Raw genomic sequence first — 19438 nt, 5'->3', positions numbered from 1 at the left:
AATTAAAAATTTTTGAAAAAATATTTTCTCTATTTTGCCTTCTTACACAATGCAGTTTGTCAATTCTACAGAGCTACAGATATTTACCTGCCATCCTATTAGCTTTAGAAAAGCAAGATTTTCACGTAAATAGCTCAGGTGATAACTCTTCAAGATAATTTTTAGTTAATTCATCTAGGTAACATGCAGCATTCCTACTAAAGGGAAAAAAGTCTATGTTAGGTGGCATAACATCATGCCTTTTCTTTCTCTTCTCTGTAGTTACCCAAAACATCCCTAAATCTCCTGGATCAATAATCAAGAGAGAGACTTTATTATACATTGCTCAGTTCACAAATCTGAAGTGTAAGTTAGCTAATGACAATTTTTATAGTTTATCCACCATTCAAAATGCCTTACCAAAACTCTATGCTCTGATCTGGGAAAAAAAAAAGAAAAAGAAAAAATAGATGAATGGCTATATTCAAAAAGACATTAAAAAATAAGTCCTTAGTTTTTAATTATGCTAAAGAATAAGTATTTGAATTTACTGCTATGCTTTGGAAGATTTTAAATATCAGATGTGGACTTTATTTTTTTAAAGATTTTATTTATTTATTTGACAGAGAGAGACACAGCAAGAGAGGGAACACAAGCAGGGGGAGTGGGAGAGGGAGAAGCAGGCTTCCCGCGGAGCAGGGAGCCCGACGCAGGGCTCAGTCCCAGGACCCTGGGATCATGACCTGAACCGAAGGCAGACGCTTAACGACTGAGCCACCCAGGCGCCCCAGATGTGGACTTTAAATAAAAAGAACATCATAGAGCTTTTGTTTTCTTATGCATTTCAGTTTTAACATTAAAGTATGAAAGAAATGTGAGCTCACTGTCATGGATAATAATGCAACTTTATTGTGTGCAGCCTTTTTCACACCAAGTATTATTTTTCCATGTGAAGTAAGATTTAAAGTGATAAAGTTATTGTTAAGGAGACACACAGAAAGGCAACAGAAAAAGCTGAAGAGAGTTTTTGTCTGAAACTGGAAAACAGAACAGTCTGGGGGAAAAACAAAAGATATGAGAAAAGTACAAGTTAGAAAAAAACTACTTTGGGGGAGAGAAGGGCCACGCAATTGTCTCAGGGGGAGGGTAAGATTTCATGTGCATGTTTAATGCATGTGCTTGGCAATAATAATCTTAGAATTTTCTTCTGTGTTGTCTGAGCTCTTAATTTTTCCCACTGTCTATAATTTTATTATGCAGCATAATAAACATATGTATATATGTTTTTATTTAACACACAGTCCATTTGTCTAATTTTGTACCTCACCAGCAAAGTCATACCTCAGATACACAGTGGAAAACAACTGGAAGACCTATCAGAGTACATTCAGAGTTTGGATTTTTTAATTAAATTTTTTTTTTTTTTATTATCCTGTTTTGGTTTCCTTATTGAGTAGGCTCCTAGGGAAAAGTAAGTACTGTAAGTTTATTGGTCTGCCATAGAAGTAGAAGTTAGACTCATAAAAAAGAAAGTTAAAGAGAGATCCAAAGGTTCACTTAAAATAAAAATCACCAGACAAGATAGGCTACGAAGAGCCTCCTCCCTGTGGCTGAGTTAAAGAACACTTTGGATCAGCCGTCCTCAAACACTTCTGTCCAGAACTTACTCCTCTTCTGGAGTTTCTGAACTCTTTCTGCCTGACATCAGCTCTAGCTCTCTTCACTACACTGCCATTTGTGACATGTTTATCTGCCACCGTGAAGGAGATAAAGGAGGCAAAGTCCCTACCACTTACCAGAACATGAGAAAAGAAACATATCCTTGGACTTGCTTTAGTGCTCTAGTTGGCAAATATGTCGAAAGACTAACAATCTTCATATGCTGAGGTGGAAAGGAACCTCTAATACAAGATCGAAAATCCTCTAACACCAGATACAGAAACAATACACATTAGGCCAGTTCAGTTAAAACTCGTACTTTTTTTGGTACTCTCTGACAGGACTTTAGAAAAGATAAACCCCAATGTCGGAACATAATTTAAGTGTGGCAGAAAGGTGGAAATCGTAAGACCTGATATGCAAAGATAAATGCATTACTGAGGCATATTCCCCTGGCCCTGAGGTATGTGGGCAAAGAGGTCACACTTTACCATGAGACAGAGGGTCAAAGGTGATGCAGGGCTCCAAGAAAATATTTACCAGAGGAATGTGATGATTCATTTTCAGTCCAGAAATCTCAAGTACAAAGCTTTGCGATATAAGAAGGATCAAATTATATAATGTATATGATTCAATTTAAAAATTCTTAGCCCTCTTACATTATATTATCTAGAGTACAATAGTAAAAAATCAAATTACATTCATATGAAACTTTTATAAAAAGAAATCAAATCCATTTTTATGAAATTTTATAGTACAATTATTTTCTAATGGGTGTTTGCTTAGGTCATGGTATTTATAGTTCCATTTACATCTGCAAAATTTTTCAAAGCGAAAAACAAAAGGCAGTCAATAGAAATCTAAACTTTCATTTGTAAAACTCCCTTCAGTTTCCAGGCCAGTAACACATGGCGATGTCAACTTCTCCTCCAGACATGGACTGCTACCAAAGATCCCCAGTTTAAGGAGCGTGTAGGCCTCTACTCATTAGGAACGCTTTCTGGTTTGGCTCACGTTTCAAGAAATTCTGGAGCATGTCCATGCCGTCCAGAGATCCCCCAGGTTTCAGGATTAGGTTTCTGTATTTCATTCCAACCTAATAAAATAAAACATCATGCCTAATAATTCATTGTTAAAGCAATTTTCCAAATCCCTAGATGCAAAAAGAGAAAGGGGTAAGGGTGAAGAAAAAGGGACTTTACTCTGGATATTCTCTTTTGCCTAGACTACAGCTCTGTAGTACTTATTTGTTTTGGTAGCTATGAGATCTGAAGCTTACAAACTCTGGTCTTCTACATTCCTCTTTATTATTGTCTTATCTCCTTAGAGTCTCAACAGTGAGCAAACAGATGAACAAAAAACAGCCAAATGGAATGTATAACAGATTCTTATTTGTTAGCCCATCTCCCCATGCTATTTTAAAGGGTTAGCAAAGCAAGTGTTCAAGAAGGCCACAAACAGGGGGTCTGTGTACCTGTAAACAGTGGCACAACTATGGCCAAATGTTTTTATGAGGGGCTTATAGAAAACCCCTCATCTTTATGAAAGATAGTGGGAGAACAGCACAGGTCCCATGGTGTAGAGTAAGGTATTTCTGTGGGCCCAGAGCTGGGAATAAGGACGTTTGTGCAAAGTCCTCTTTGGGGAGGAGGTCTGGAATTTTAAAACACATTGCAGTTACTCTGCCTTTATTTACATAAATACATGAGCAAATAAGTGAAAGAAAACGATGGCAATGCAGAATCAGTGCTATTCAATATTTTCACTTCCTTTTCATCAGTATCTTTTGGGGAAGCAAAGCAAGACAATTCATGAAGCCTAATTCTAAATATACATATAAAATAAATACTTCACAGAGTAACACTTGGAAATGTATATCCATTGTATCATTTGATCAATATGACTAATAGTTTTTTTTTTTTTTAAGATTTATTTATTTTAGAGGGAGAGAGAGGGCGCACGAGCAAGCAGGGGGAGGGGAAGAGGGAGAGAGGATCCTTAAGCAGACTCCCTGCTTTTTTAAAAAAGTAAAACAAACAACAACAACAAGAAGACCCTTGGTAAAATTAATTTTAAATAAAATATTTTAACCACTATATCTACATTATCTCAACATGTATCAATATAAAAATTACTGAGATTTACTTTTTGTTGTAGGTCATCAAAATCTAGTGTGTTTTTTACTTTTACACCCAATTCTTCAGTGGCGCTAGCCACATTTCAGGTGCTTGACAGCCACAGGTGGCTACCACAGTGGACAGGTGGAGGGCCTAGAACATGCAGTGATCCTTAGAGGGGCTTGTTGGACAATATTCTAGTCTGACATTGAAAAGGCATGTAGTAATCTTGTTGCTTTATTTATAAACTTTGGATTAATTTTCTTAAAAAGGGTAGGGCCTGTAATCACTGATATTTGAATTCCTGAAAACCTGGTAATGAAGGCTTAGATCTAGATTTAATGTTCTTTAGGGGAAAAAAATGATGTGTAGTTTCTTACTTGGTCTGCAGCAATTTGTGACTGTTAGGACAGCAATCAGGGAACCTAAAATGTGAATGATGCCTACTCCTGCCAGAGACTTTATTGTTCTAAGAAGTAGCAGCTCAGGGGTCTTGAGCCCAACACAGTCTCCCTCCCTTCCCCTTCTTTCATTGCCCAATGTGCTTACATTTGCCTACAGTGTTGAATCAGCAGGGGGACTGGGCAGGCTGGGGAAGAAAGACTGTAGGGATACAGGAAGGACTTAGAAAACGTGAATTAAATTCATGTGCAGAATTACAAAAATATTTTAATCCTTTTTAATGGAAAAAAATGTAAGTATATACTAATAGCAGAGACAGCAGTATCATGAACCCTATGTACCCACCATCCAACCTCCATAATTAATATTTACCTGCAGAAATTCTTTTTTTTAAAGAATTTATTTATTTGAGAGAGAATGAGAGAGAGAGAGAGCACATGAGAGGGGGAAGGTCGGAGGGAGAAGCAGACTCCCTGCTGAGCAGGGAGCCCGATGTGGGACTCGATCCTGGGACTCCAGGGTCATGACCTGAGCCGAAGGCAGTCACTTAACCAACTGAGGCACCCAGGCACCCTACCTGCAGGAATTCTTAATGCTCAAGATCTGAGACCCTTTTACTTATTAAAAAGACCTATTTCGTTCTACAAATATTACAGGAACGTCAACAAAAATCTAGATTAAGATAAAGAATAAATCTCCCACAATGCTGATGTCTCACAAAACAGTGTCATTTGTTACAGAGGACTGTGGTTTTAGGGAGCAAAGAAAAGAGGCCCTTGAGGGAGCTGCCCGGCACTGTGCAGAAGCGGCTCAGGGCTCCTCCAAACAGTCCAGCCACCGTGGAGCTGGGTGCTATTCTGTCTCACGCACGGTACGCGGCTCAGCACAGCTCCAGTCCTGCCCTGAGTACGGCTCCAAACAAGTAGATTCAATTTTCTGAATTACAGAGCAATGGTCTTTTAATAGTTTCATTTCCTTCAAAATGAAGTTTGGAGAACAGTTGAAGAGTCATTTTGGTAATAGGATCTTGCTTTTCTTTAAAAATAAAACAAAACAAAACAAAACAAACCAACCAAAAAACAAACCAACAAAAAAAGAAAAGTTAAGTGAGTTTTCGTGTTTTCGGAAGGTACCGGCTCTCTGGGTGAGAGAACACCGTCTGGGAGACATATGTCACAGATGGAAGGAGTCTTTGCCCTAAGTTGTTCTAGTTTGTTTACATAATAACGAACCTTGAACTGGGAGGAAAGCAAAAAGAAGTTCTAAGACAACCATGGAGATCTTTCATGCTGAAAAAAATCCTTCAGGACGATCTGCAGATAGTAAGAGCTTCTATTAACTATTCCATGAAGGTAAGTCACATTAGTCACCTGTGTGGTTTTTAATCCTGGAAGATTAGAGTGTATCTACTGGCAACTGTGCAAATCCTCTCTAACATGATGTTCTCTAAAGCAAGGTCAGGAGTTTGGGAGTCAGGGCCAAATTCGAATCTTGGCTTCACCCTCGGCTCTGTGACCATGGGCCTTGGTTTCCTTACCTGTCAAGAAGGAATATACCTCCCTCACTTAGTCGATGGGGAATTAGAGATGATTTCAGTACACTGCCCACTCCCTAGTGTAACACATGGCATCCAGGGGCACTCAGTAACCCTCAGTGGTCATCCATCTCTCCTCTCATTTCCGCCCCTCTCTCACTGGCCCTACGTTCAGTGTCTCATGTACAGAGCAGGGACACGGATGCATTCCTGGCTTGGCATCTCCTTAAAATTAGTTCTGTCTCCTAATAAAGCTAAAAAAAATCACAAGAGACTTCATCTCCATTATTAAGAAGAAATAGACTCCCTAATTCAGTAGGAATATTAAGTAGGAGAGACAAGGCACTCATTTGATCTAAGAATATGTACCCTTTATTTGAGGTAATATTTTATTTATTTATTTATTATTTTAAAAGATTTATTCATCTATTTCAGAAAAAGAGAGAGCACGAGTGGGGGGTAGAGGCAGAGGGAGAAGGAGAGAAGCAGACTCCCCACTGAGCAGGGAGTCCAACCCGGGGCTTAATCCCGTGACCCCAAGATCATGACAGGAGCTGAAATCAAGAGTTGGATGCTCAACTGACTGAGCCACCCAGGCACCCCTTGAGGTAATATTTTAAGAACAATATAATGACCTGAAGGAAGGATGCCATCATCTATCAGTAATGAGAATATGTAAAGAGCCAATAACCTGGGTCTCTTGCTATCTCTGGCATCTGTGAGGCAGCACATGCCAACTTCCACTGCCTTCCAACCCTCCCTCCTTCCTGTTGTGACTGACTCTGGGGAGCAGAGCCAGAGTTGTCTCCTTCCTACTCTGAGGAACAGACATCAGGGCAAAGAACACAGGTGATGACAATCAGGCATCCAACAAGCTCACTGGGCAGCTTTAAAGGTGGACTTTGAAACCTTTCCTTCCACAGCCCATGGGTGAACTCCTTCCCAACAGCACACCCTTTGTTTTCTGTGACAGTTGGGAGATCGTGGGTGGAAAAGGAACACCTTGGACAACAACACAGAAAAAGGAAGAGAATCAGAGACTGGTGCTGGTAGTCAGGGAGATGGAAACGAGGACAGTGGGTAGGAATCTTTGCTTCATTAGAAGAGGCCTTCTGGAAACCTTAAGCAAAGTTTCAATTTGTGAGGGTAGAAGGACAGATCTTTATTTATGGGGAGGGAGATGAGGGGGAAAAAAAAAAGCAGGCTGGGCAGTAGTATAGAACGACCATAATTAAATATAACAGTTTTGAAGTAGAGGACACACAAAAGTGAATAAAACAGCTATTACAAGGGTCTTATGATCTAGGATGTGAGATAAAGGAATAGACAATTAACAATGTAGATTATTAGGGTTCAAAGAGAAATACAGAGAAGGGCTGTAAGAACACAGAGGAAGAAAAACTGCTTCTAGTTGGTTGGGATTCAAGACTTATAAGATCTGGCCTTGTAAATATGCAAGAAGTAAGCTGGAAATCAATCCCATTTCCTTCCTTTATCCCTAAATCAGGCAAAATCTAAGTCTGTTAGAAAAGGCTGAAGTGTAAGAAAAATCAGCTTTGGGGTGGTATATCAGGAGAGCTGAAGCAGAAGTTAATCCATTTGGAAGGACCTGCAGGAGAGGAAATTTCATATTCTCCCTTAGCAACACATTATAGCAGGAGCCGGGACCAGAATTGATTGAAAGGCACTGGAATACTTAGCTTTATATTACACATTCTCTGTCAGGTAACTTTTTTGTATGTTAACCCCAAATTCGCCATGTTTCTGTGTCTGTTACTGCAAGTAAAGATCTAGCTACTTCCTTATGGCATTACAGAATAAAATACATTTCTTCTTCATTGACGGAAAAACAAAGGTTAGCAATATTTCTAAACGCAAAAGAGGTGAAAGATAATTCTAGCTTAATAATATAATTGTCTTTGAATCCACAATGTCTATTACCTCTTAAGAAATTTTCCCACAATGAAGTTGCCTTATAAAAAGAAATGGTCCTAGTTAAAATGCCCCCATTTTTTTCAACCCTATGATTAGCTGCTGTATTTTGAAACTACATTTGGCGACCTTAAAGTTATCTTCAAAGAGCCCCTACAGCTTGCTGGAAAAGTGTTATTCCCCAGCAGCTCCCTTCTGTAGTTATTTAAGAGATGAGTTGGAGAAGGAAAAGATATGTCTGATAATGAGACATATTCTACTAGAAACATAGATTTTAGAATATATTTAACAAACTAATTAAATAGTTAGAATGGTCTATCTATTTATAATGAAGAAAAGAGAAAATCACAAATAAAACCAGAGGTAGCAAACTTCTGGCTATTATAGGTAAGTGGCCAATTCTAATACTTCGATAGAAGCCCTCAAAACAGAACGAAACCATCGTACCATAAAATATCCTATTGCTACATTTGGTATTAAGAAGACTATATATAGGTTTGGGGTGCCTGGCTGGCTCAGATGGTAGAGCATCTGACTTTTGATTTTGGGGTTGTGAGTTCGAGCCTCACACTGGGGGTATAGATTACCTTAACAACAACAACAAAAAGCTTTATATTTGATCCTCCTTATTATGGTTTTCCCAGTGAGTAGGGCACTTTCTAGTTAGGATTGCTAAGATCTGGAATGTTTCTCAGAGCAGATCTTGAGCTTTGCAGGATGGTAAGAGGTTACAGAGAGAAGGCCTGGAGATATTCTTTTGTTGATATCAATGACCAGGACCAATAATGTCAACAGTCCGCGATCTTTCAGTCTCCAGCCTCTGTGGAGTCTGGGGACTAAGAACAGCAGGCTCTGATTCCTTGAAGGGCCACACCACTATCTTCTCAAAATGATTCAAACACTTACTAGGTGAAACTAACATGTCATTATGTGTCAACTATACTTCAATTAAAAAAAAAAGGTGTCAACCTTATATACTACAGTGGCACCAATATGTACTCAATTGTGATGCTTATTAAGAAAGCTAAGACAGTCTAATTCTCCTTCCTTTCAAGGTGTCCTTTTATTTGTTTGCTTGCTTTTATTGTGGTTTATTACTGAAAGTTTCTAGAGTCTATTATTTATCCTTATTATTACAGAATTTTTATAATGGCTTTGGGAAACAATCTTTTTAACTCACTGTGCTGGGCAATAATAACTGGTCCCTTTCTACTGAAAACTTTGTAATTCTAGAAAATATAGCAGAATTCAATGATAAGGAAAAAAACATAAAACACACTCAGGAGGGTGAGGGCCTTGAGACAACATAGTCTACAGATACACTGTGATTGCTGTGGTACCCATGACTTCAGATCAAATTCAGTATTTCCTTATACTATGAAAAGTCTCTCAGGGCACCTGGCTGTCTCAGTTGGAGGAGCACGCAACTCTTGATCTTGGGGTTGTGAGTTCAAGTCCAAAGTTGGGTGCAGAGATTACTAAAAATAAATAAATAAATAAATAAATAAACAAAAAAAATTCTTTCTCTTCATCACAACAAACCTGTAATAATGACTGATGTTTTTGTAGAATGGGATTACTGTCTCAAAGTACTAACTTTTAATAAATGGGTATTTGAATTTTGTAAATAAGGTATTACTTTAAAGCAAACATTTGCAAAAAAAAAAAAATTAAAGCAAGCAAAACCAAACAAACAGTGCACTGTAGGAGGGAACAAAACGGCTATTTAAAAAGCTGTTCTAGTATCTGCCACTGCAAGGAAGAGTGTGAGGGTGAGGTGCACAGGGATTCCCCTTGTCACTGGAGCCAGATTCACTACTGTTGTGACAGCAGGGGAGCAAGAAATGACATGATATCCCAGAGTATTTGACAGGAAAACAAAAAGGAAGGGATTAAAGCTAGCTTCACGGCGTAAAATGAATAATATATAGCAATGTCAAATCCAGAATTATAGTAAAACTGAAAACTGTTTTTAACATTACAAAGCAACAATTCCAAGTTGTTGGGAATTTTGCTTTCTCCAAGTTCAACCCAGGTCCCTGGTCTAAATTAAAAGTAGTCTGGCTGCCTGCCAAGCTGTGAAACTTGAGAATAAGAGGAAGTACATGGAAGCATAGTGGCAGGGATTGAGTCTGCTGGAATTGCAAGTTCCTTGGGGTCCACTGGGATCAGTACTTTGGCTGTTCTGTTGACCGATGGAAGAGAAGAGGTCACGGTGAAGGGTACTGGAGATGTGGCCGCGTGAGTGGAAGCACAGAGGAGGTGAGTGAGGAAGCCTAATTGAAAAAGGTACCGGAGCACTTATGCCAGGAAGCCTCACCAACTAGTAAGAGCCAGTAACAGGTCATAATTGTACCTTTATATAACTAGACCTTGTGTCTCTTTAATCATTGATTTCTGATTTCTGCACTAATATGTGCTCTATGCAAAAATAAGGAAATTCTCCACAAAAAGCATAGGAAAATATTTAATAATCACTCATCAAGTTATCACCCGAAGCTAAGAATGGACATTTTGATGTACTCTTTTTCTAAACATACATTTTAAAATAAAAACTTACATTCTATGGTATAAAATATTCTATAACCTGATTTTTTTTTTCTGTTCTGTGTAAGAGTTATATTAAAAATTCCAGACATAAGAAAAAGCTTGTTGGAGCCCCTCCCTCATGCCCAAGTCCATTCTGCTCTTCAAAAAATGGAAAGGCCACTTTGGGTTGGAATGATTTGGAAGATTTCCAAAGTGAGTGGCCATTTGAGTAGGGCCTTTCAGAACGGTAAAATTTTTAAGCGGCACAGATGAGAAGGCACACATTTTAGGTGGAAGAAAGAGAAGGAACAATTTGTGAAGGTGCAAAGAGCTACAGGAACACACACATCTGGCTGACACAGAGTTCTGAGAAGTAAGGAAGGGATTGGATGGCTAAGCTGAGGGCTGTGAACAAGGAGAGGAATAACAAGGAGGAAATAAAAGAAAAAGAAAAAAATGGTAGGTGAGGGCCTTTGGAAGTTGGCGACTGGGTCATCAGTGGTAACTCTGGAGAGAAAGTAACTTTCCAGTTCAGTTGGTGGAGGCAAAAGCCAGATAAAAGAGGTTTGCCAAGACTGTTTCTTACAGCGAGAAATTAGGCTGTAAAAGGAAGAACAGTTGAGTAGTAGCAATAGGGTTGTCAAAGTCAGTAGCAATAACCCCAGTGTTTTCCCCAAGATGGCAAACCAGTAAGGCTTGGTATGAGAGACATCCCTGAGCAGAAGGGAAGAAGTAGTGAAGTATACGAGGAGAAAAAAAGATGAAGTACTCAGTCTTGATGGCCTTACTTTTCTTAGTGGAGAGGAGAGAGGTAGTGAGAGACTCAGGGGAACTCAATAAAGGAGGTGGACAGGACAGCAGAGTAACACTGCGTGTCCAGACAGGTCAGATAGCATGACTTTGTAGCAGGGCATGTTAATGGACTCGCACCATCTTCTCCAGAAAGCTCTGAATCCCAAGGGCACCATATCTAAGTGAGATGGTGGAGGAATCCAGGGCTGGGCACTTGGCTGAAGGTCATGCAGAAGTCAAGATATTTATGAGCACAGTCAGTGGTTGACCAAGGCAATAGGTTGGCCGGGGAAGGGAAGGAAGCATACAGTGACCTAAGAGCCTGGGTAGGGTGGGATAGAAGATGGTGTGATTGGAAAGGCTAGTGTAGAATGTAGGTGCCCTGGGAGTGGTTTTTTCTGGGGTGGGTGGGGGAGGTTGGGGGGATGGTGATCTAAATTACAGCAATGTATTTCAGTATATGTGTGAGGCACTATGCAATCCAGAAACATAAAGTTTGGGGGAACAAATCAGTTGGCTAAAAGAAGCACAAAGAGCCTGATTTTGATAATTTGTTCTTCTAATTTCTGAATCAAACAGAATAAAAAGCACACTGGAAAATGCATCAGCCCTAGAAATAATCTGACAGCTGAGTCTTCAACAAGAGTGGAGACTGGGGGACTGTAACTCAGGAAGGTTTGGCTGGTAGCCACCTGGCAGCCAATTCACTGTACACAGAAAGGAATGGCTCAGGTTAATGAAGCAGCTTAAATTACTTAGAGGAATTTGGGTTACAAACTACGTAGTAGGTGGGGTATGCCAGCCACAGAGGAAGGGTACCTCCCACAGAAAATGTATAAAGAATCTGTGTAGAGAATATCGCAACATACGCAGACCATTTCTATAAGGAAGGAGTTTAGCTTTCTTTCCCAACCTCTTATAAAACTAAAACATTGTACGGCACATGTCAAAACTAGCTGCTATAAATGCTCAAATGCATAAACAAAGCTTTGAATTTTAATTATGCAATATACTGGAATGTTAATAAGCCAGAAAATGCAGGTTTTTTTTTTTAAACTTAACAGAATTAGAGTTAGTCACTTGTACACTACAACTTAATGATGTATGATATGAAAAGAAGCAAGACTTAAAAGTTAAAAGCTGTTACCAAATCTCTTGCTCTAAAATCTAGGTGTAATAAATATTTTACACTAGGAATTAAAGGGGAGGGAGCAATTGAAATCAACAAAAGGAGAAAAGAAAATACAATACCTCTGGATTCATTATCCCTTCTTTTTTAAAACAGCTGTAAAACATGTCCATGGAAAACACTTCACTCCAAAGATATCCATAATATTGGCCATCATATCCCCCTGCCAAATGTCCAAAAGTGGCTGGCATATTTGTGCCTTTAAAGAAAGATACATTTCAATCAATGTGATGGCCAATGTTAATAATCAGGTTATCAGCTGGCTAAGGTTTCCCTATGGGGAGTCCAGACCCTGGGGAGAAGAGACAAGCAGGATCTCACCTGTAGTACTCCCTGGGTTTACCTGTGCCCTTGGCCAAGATGTTTACAAACTTCTCTGCTATGATGACTCAACCTCGGAGATGGTTTCGGCCCTAAGCTCTGGAATGCCTAACAATAGTTTCAGAGGCTTTGTCCACACCCATCAGATAGCTCAGTGTTTCAGAACTACTCAGTCCTTTCTTATACCTTAGACACATGTGTCTTACAGATACTTTGATCGTAAGCCTACTCTGCATCATACCTCTTTATATCTAAAATGTGTCAGAATGGCACTTATTTTAGGTTCATAATTACTGAAAAATAACTCTTTATTTAAAAAGCTAAAAAGGTTTTACCAACGCAATCTACCTCTAGGGCTACTTTTAAAAAAGGATTTTTTTTGTCAAAGTAGCCTCAGGCACAAAGTTGTTCTATGGTCTACTCTAAACAGATCACAAAAGGAAGTGAGGAGCCTGGATTGACTCAATTAACTCTTCTGATCTTCGGTACCACTATAAATGTGATGGACCCATTTAAATAACGACCTCGGTGGTGAAAAAAGTCACCGTACCAAACTATGTATACATGAACAACTACATGTTGGCTTAAAAAATATATATAACTATAAATGTGAATACACACGTGTGAGCACCTACCCACCCACATAAATAACATAAATATTGGGTTAGAAAGTGCTAAACTACCTTAACCGATCTCAGAACCAAACACAGAAACATGGCAGAAGCTTGTGCTTCTCTCTAAAATTGCCCCTTCTGCCAGTTTCTTAGTGAAATCACTGGGAAGTCAGTTGTCTATACACGGAGGGAGGAGCCAGGTGGGTACTGCCAAATGTGAATGGCTTTCTCTGCTCTGGGGTGGAGGCCAATTGCTCATGCCTGATTACACGAAAATGGGGCAAAGTGGGAGCCACCTCTCCTTTAAGCACATTTGGATAGGATAACTCATATGGACATGGTAAGCTTATCTGAGAGTCATGGCCTGATTACAGGAATCAGAAACAAATTACATGAGGTAAGCTGCCTGACCAACTCTCCCTTCCCTGGCAGGGCTGGTAGGTGTTTACCCTGCGCCTGACAGAAAAATGAATTCAAGTCTCGGTATTTACAAACCTGGAGTAGCAGCAACACCTAAAACCTCGGTGCAGTATTTGGCATATTCACTTGCAGCGTCCAGCGATGCGTCCGTATGGAGAGACTGGTCAACTTTGCTCAAAACAATCTGGCGTAAGGTCAGAAGACCTAATAACATAAGAATGTTTGGGCATGTTTTGGAGAAGAGAGAACTATGTGTTCTAATATCACAAGATCAAAGATTTCAAGAACTGATGCCTGTAGCATATACTACAAAATGGGAGCAAGGTATCTCATTTAAGATTTAAAAGGAGATAGCAATTCTAATGTATTTTCCTTTTCTAAAATTACAAGTCATACCTGTGTTGACCAGTCTGGAAGCAACAAGTTTTTCAAGCAGATCATCCATAATAGGGCTTCCATCTTTATAATGTTTTGACAATCTTCGGAGGGAATCCATGTCCCATACCCAATTTTCAAGCATTTGGGATGGCACCTCTACAAAGTCAGTTTCCACATTTGTTCCACTAAATCGTGCAAAATCAGTCTAGAAAGTAAACATAGAAGTGTTTTCTTTTTTTTTTTAAAGCACTGAATGAAAACTACCTATGTGATGAATCATAATTAAGACTCTCTAAAACTTGGGCACCTGGCTGGCTCAGTTGGTAGAGCATGTGACTCTTGATTTTGGGGTCATGAGTTTGAGCCCCACAGAGGGTACAGAGTTTACTTAAATATTAAAAAAAAAAAAAAGACTCTAAAACTTAAGTCAGAATCAGAGTCAACTGCCTCTTTGAATAAAGGGTTAGGATAACTTCAAATTTAAATGAAAGCAAATGCAGTAGCCAAGCAGCCTGAAAAATAACCACCAAGTACTTTATGTTAAATTAATATTTCATTCTTTTGAATCATAGACAAACTTGGAACAATCATCAGGAAATATAACTGAAAACAAAAATCGGTCTGAGTTAAAACGAGCCTTAAGCTTTGGAAGTAAAAATATTAAAAAAATTTTTTCCATTAAAAATGAATAGATTTAAGACAATTTCTCCCTACTTTTCTTTTCTGTTTGCTTCCTTTTGTTTATTCAATACATGCCTTTCTGGGGCACTCATCACTATTATTTAACTATTCAAGTTTCAATCAAAATCAACGAGTTAAATGACAACACTGCAGGCAGATATCCTTCGCATGTGTGTTATGTTTTGTGTTCTAAACTTTAAATGATTCTGAGATAACTGTGCTGTGGAAAGCCTGGTTGTACCTCACAGGGTAGAAGAGGTTATCTTAACACAAGAAGCCACTTCAGTGGGAGTTAGAGTTGTGGATGAGCCAGCAAGGGGGGTGAGTGAAATGCGTTTCCTGGACAAATAAAGGATATGCTCAGAAGTTAAAGCATCCCTTGTAAAAATAAAGGGCTTATTCTGAGGGTGTGGGCTAAGAGTTAAAAAAAAGAAAGTTTTTTTTTTTTTTTAAAGTGAAGTTTAGTAAATTGTTGACTCAGATGTCAGAAAAGCTCTTGATCAGAAAGAGGGGAATTCACTAGAGGAGCCTGATGTTTTCTAACCTGCACACCAGCCACAGAACTTCTGTAAAATTGACACGGGCAGAGGAGATTTAGCATTAAACCAACTGGGTCATCTGCAGAATGGTGTTATCGTTGTGTTGTCTTTCCCTGAACCTCTGTCCTGTTTCCCTCACAGATGTGTGACACCCCAACCCCTCCCTGACTTCATCATCCCTGGGGCTCTGCAGGGAAGGGAAAGGAAGGGCCGAAGCACCGGAGGCGGCAGCAGATGGGATGCCGAATCAGCAGCAAAGAACGATTCTGCTTTTGGCCCAGGGCAGAAGCACAGATGTCAACGCCATTCCACATTCTGCCTTCCTCTCTTTATGCAAAAAACTGTTTTGCTTGACTTCCTATTATAATTGCGGTGATTCTAGGTATGAAGAGCTGCAAATACTGAAGGGCCAAAGGGAATGAAATTCACTAGGCATTGGAATTGGGCCACCTGTGTTTGAGGACATCCCAATAAAAAGTTCTTCTAGGAAAGAGGCAAAGGTTCCAGAAAACTGAATACTTTGCCTCTTTCTGGTATATAATCTTCTAAAATAACAAACATCCTACACTTAGATAAAACAACCTGATACAATAATCATAATCGACATCTATTGAGACTTTACCAGGTAAAGCATTAGGCTGGGCCCTTTACATGGATTATCTGATTCAAATTCCAAAATGATTGTATGAAGTACATATTGTAATCTCTGTTGAGATAAGGAAATTGAAACATACTGACATGAACAGGAGAATGAGGATTTGAAACCCACGGTTTTAACCACAAATGCTATAATGCCTCTCTATCTTATAAGAAAGATGAAAAACATAAAAGGTTAAATTAGGATGTTACTAAGTGGCTAAATCCTCCTGGACGTTGTTTAAAGTAGAAAAGTCTTATATCAAACTTGCTTTCATAAGAAGAGCAAAACTGAGGTTTCAGTTGTGCTTCCTTAGAAATCCTACTTCCTCTCTACACTGGAAGATGTTTCAAGCACCAAACCTGAGGCTGCGTGTAGGGTCAGCCTTGGTAACCACCTACCCTGTTCCTGGGATTCTGTTACACTAACTGTATGACTTTCTAAAGATTACAGTTTTTAAATAAGTACTAACAGAGCAAATACAGGCGAATAAATCACACCATCAGCGACCACTATACAATTATTTTGACAAAAATACCTATTTTGTATATTCTGCTTGTGTGAATATTTTTCGATCAGCATTTGCAAATGAGGGTGCAAATCAACCCCAAATAACAAAATGCGTGTGTGTGTGTGTGTGTGTGTGTGTGTGTGTGTGTGTGTGTGTGTGTGTTTGGAGGCGGCGGCGGTGGTATTTCAGAACCTAGAAAAACATGAACAAATGAATAATTCATGAGCTAAAATTGAATAAAATAAAAATTAACGCAGTTATGTCATTCAGAGTAGAGAAGAGAGGGCTTATTCTGTCCAGAGCCATTGGGTGGTGGGGGAGAGAGCACAGCAAATGAATGAACAGATCAACAATGTCTTCTAAAGAACAAAAGGAAATGTTTGCAAAGAGTAAAACCTAAAAATAACCCTACTGCTTACTAATTTCCCGAAAGTCAGTCACGCTGTTTTCTCTGTGTGCCCTTTGAGCAGTATGATTTAAATATTTTTCAGATGAGGAGGACAAAGAACCTATGGGGAAACGCAAAAGCTCAATTTCCAGCAAACAACTAAATTCTGAAAAGAAAGGACTCCACAGTCAGCCACTGTATAAGTCTACAAAGAAACCCTGAACAAGTCTTAGGATCTAGTAGCCCGCTGGGGGTCTGACACTCAAAACAGCATGACTTCTGAATGATTACTCACTGTTGACCAGCCAGCAAACACCACTCCCTCGTTTTAAACTGTAGGTTCCGAAGAACCCTAAAAAGTCCTTATATAGTTTTCAGTAAGAACAATTTGAAGGTGTTGGATATATAGTAGCTTATAGGCTATAGTAACTACTGATGTTAATACACTTCCCAGATAAAGCAGAGCATTGTGAAATAAAAGTAATCTGATTAACAAATCACTTTGCAGGTGATACTTCAAAAAGTTCAAGAGCATTATTGCTGCAAGAAATGTTTTGACAATAAAAGCCTAGAAAACAATGTAAACTCAGATTTCTGTTTGGTTATAATTTCTTGAGAGGTAGAAAGTTGTCTAAAATGATGAGATTTTTCATTATTACTTTTTTAAACAGACAACAGGATGCTTAAAATATACACTATTACAGATTTTTACAACAGATCACTTGATGCTATAGAGATTAACTTCTCAATTCAGACAACACAGCAGGAACCAGAGCAAAATTATATAAACTAGAGCTCAAAAGTCATGTGAGCTTTTGGTGTATTTAAAGACCAAAGTCGTAAAGGACTATTGTTCTAATTAAGTGACTGAATGCTTTTAGGGGCTGCAACTAAAGTTTTTTTGTTGTTGTTTTTTAAAGATTTTATTTATTTGACAGAGAGAGACACAGTGTGAGAGGGAACACAAGCAGGGGGAGTGGGAGAGGGAGAAGCAGGCTTCCCGCGGAGCAGGGAGCGCGATGCGGGGCTCGATCCCAGAATCCTGGGATCATGATCTGAGCCGAAGGCAGACACTTAACCGACTGGGCCACTCAGGCGTCCCACAACTAAAGTTTTATATTCATGATACCAAATCCCAACTCAAAGAAAAAGCAGTTGCTGAAATCAGTAAGTGTCCTGTGTTCAGAGGCCCCAGGAGAATGGACTCTGGCTGTCTGAGGTGATCCCCTACTGATTTCCTAGCAGTCATTCCATATCCTGACATGTCTGATTTACCCCTAAACCTGGGGATGCTGCAGATGTTTATGTAACAAAACATTAAAAAAATAAAAGTGCCACTGTCTCCCAGACTTTGCCACAAATAGAGAGTTAAAATTCATACTTTTAACTTCACATACACCTACACATCAATGGAAGTAAGAGTAATAAAGAGACCCTGAATAATACTTCGTTAACTTGCTTATTAATCTTCACAGCAGCCCCACAGTTCAGCAGATCAGTATCACCACCATGATTTAAAAGACAATCTGCAGAGGTCTTAAATACTGTTCTTCTTTTTCTTTTTTTTTTTTGAGAGAGAGAGAGAGAGAGAGCTCGCACGTGCAAGTAGGGGCGGGGGTGGTAGTGGGGAGGGGCAGAAGGAAAGGGAGAGAGAATCTTAAGTAGGCTCCACGCCCAGCATGGAGCCTGAGGCTCTGAGAGATCATGACCTGAGCTGACATCAAGCACATGTGTACGTGTGTGCGTGTGTGCGTGTGTGTGTGTGTGTGTGTGTGTGTATGGAAATAAACACACAAATAAATAAAGTAACAAAAAAGAGATCCTGAAAGAAATCACTTCTAACACTTCTAACTGTGCAGGGCTGGGGGTAGGGAGCAGAGGCAATGAGGTTGTTGGTAAGTGTTTACTGTACTTGAGGACTAAAACTGAAAGGTCACCTTACACAGAGGGAGATGTGGAACTAGATAAACTCATTCATTCCACACATGCTTACGTGCGGTTGATTTAGAGGGAATGTCATTTAAGGGGCTAAGGAGAAAAAAGTCCATCCAACAGGAATACATACTTGGGAGATCAAATTCTGACCACATGACACAGTGCTGTCTCTAGGGCGTGGGACTGAGAGCACAAAAGTGGTTACAGGCAACAGAGTGGTGAAGAGCGTGACCATCAGATCGTGGGCGAACCATTGAACCCTCTTGAGTCTCAGTTCTCCCCATCTGGAAATGGGGGGGAATAAGAGTTTAATAAGAGAAGTAGGTTGGTAAATCTACTTCAGGAAATACTGTGAGGATAAAATTAATTAATGAACGTAACACACCGATTACAGCATCTGGCACATGGTCAGTGCCCACTAAATCTTGGCTGCTATTATCCTTCTCAGCCTGCCCAGTTTACCTAACCAGGTATGGTCTTGGCTGGTCTGATCATGCTTGTCCTTGGCTTCCTCCAAGGATCTATTTTCAGTATTAATACTGAAGATAAAACAAACCCACATTTTTTTCAACTCATTTCCCACCATTCACAATACTCGAAACTGCTTATTCTGCTCTAGCTTCGGGAATCAAATTTCCAAATAGGCAATAAACATTAAAACAACAGAAAAGCAAACACAAACCTGATGGTTTCTTTTATTTTTTTTATAATTTTATTTAAGAGAGAGAGAGCAGAAGAGTGTACATGAATGGGAGGGGCAGAGAGAGAATCCCAAGCAGACTCCATGATGAGTACAGAGCCTGAGACAGGATCCTTGTCAGGACCCTGAGATCACGACCTGAGCCGAAACCAAGAGTCGGAGGCTTAACCACTATGCCACC

At 39.5% G+C, this 19438-nt stretch overlaps 1 protein-coding gene across 1 annotated transcript in view; it reads right to left on the bottom strand.

The window, feature by feature from the left end:
• Positions 1–605: 605 nt before the first annotated feature.
• NLN (neurolysin) overlaps positions 606–19438 on the bottom strand; it is a 94282-nt gene continuing 75449 nt past the window's right edge. The window contains exons 10-13 of the mRNA XM_028123915.2: positions 13885–14071; positions 13564–13692; positions 12196–12332; positions 606–2734 (exon numbers count right to left, since the gene is read on the bottom strand). Coding sequence (XP_027979716.1) covers positions 2600–2734; positions 12196–12332; positions 13564–13692; positions 13885–14071 — 588 coding nt within the window. The 3' untranslated portion in view covers positions 606–2599. The remainder of the gene's footprint in view (positions 2735–12195; positions 12333–13563; positions 13693–13884; positions 14072–19438) is intronic.

The sequence above is a fragment of the Eumetopias jubatus genome, unplaced genomic scaffold (genome assembly GCF_037043125.1).
Source record: "Eumetopias jubatus isolate StellerSeaLion01/CBP00866 unplaced genomic scaffold, mEumJub1_p1.0 scaffold_5, whole genome shotgun sequence".
NCBI classification, from domain to species: Eukaryota; Metazoa; Chordata; class Mammalia; order Carnivora; family Otariidae; genus Eumetopias; species Eumetopias jubatus.
The sequence above is the reverse complement of the archived record's forward strand: the minus strand, read 5'-3'. Positions and strand labels throughout refer to the sequence as shown.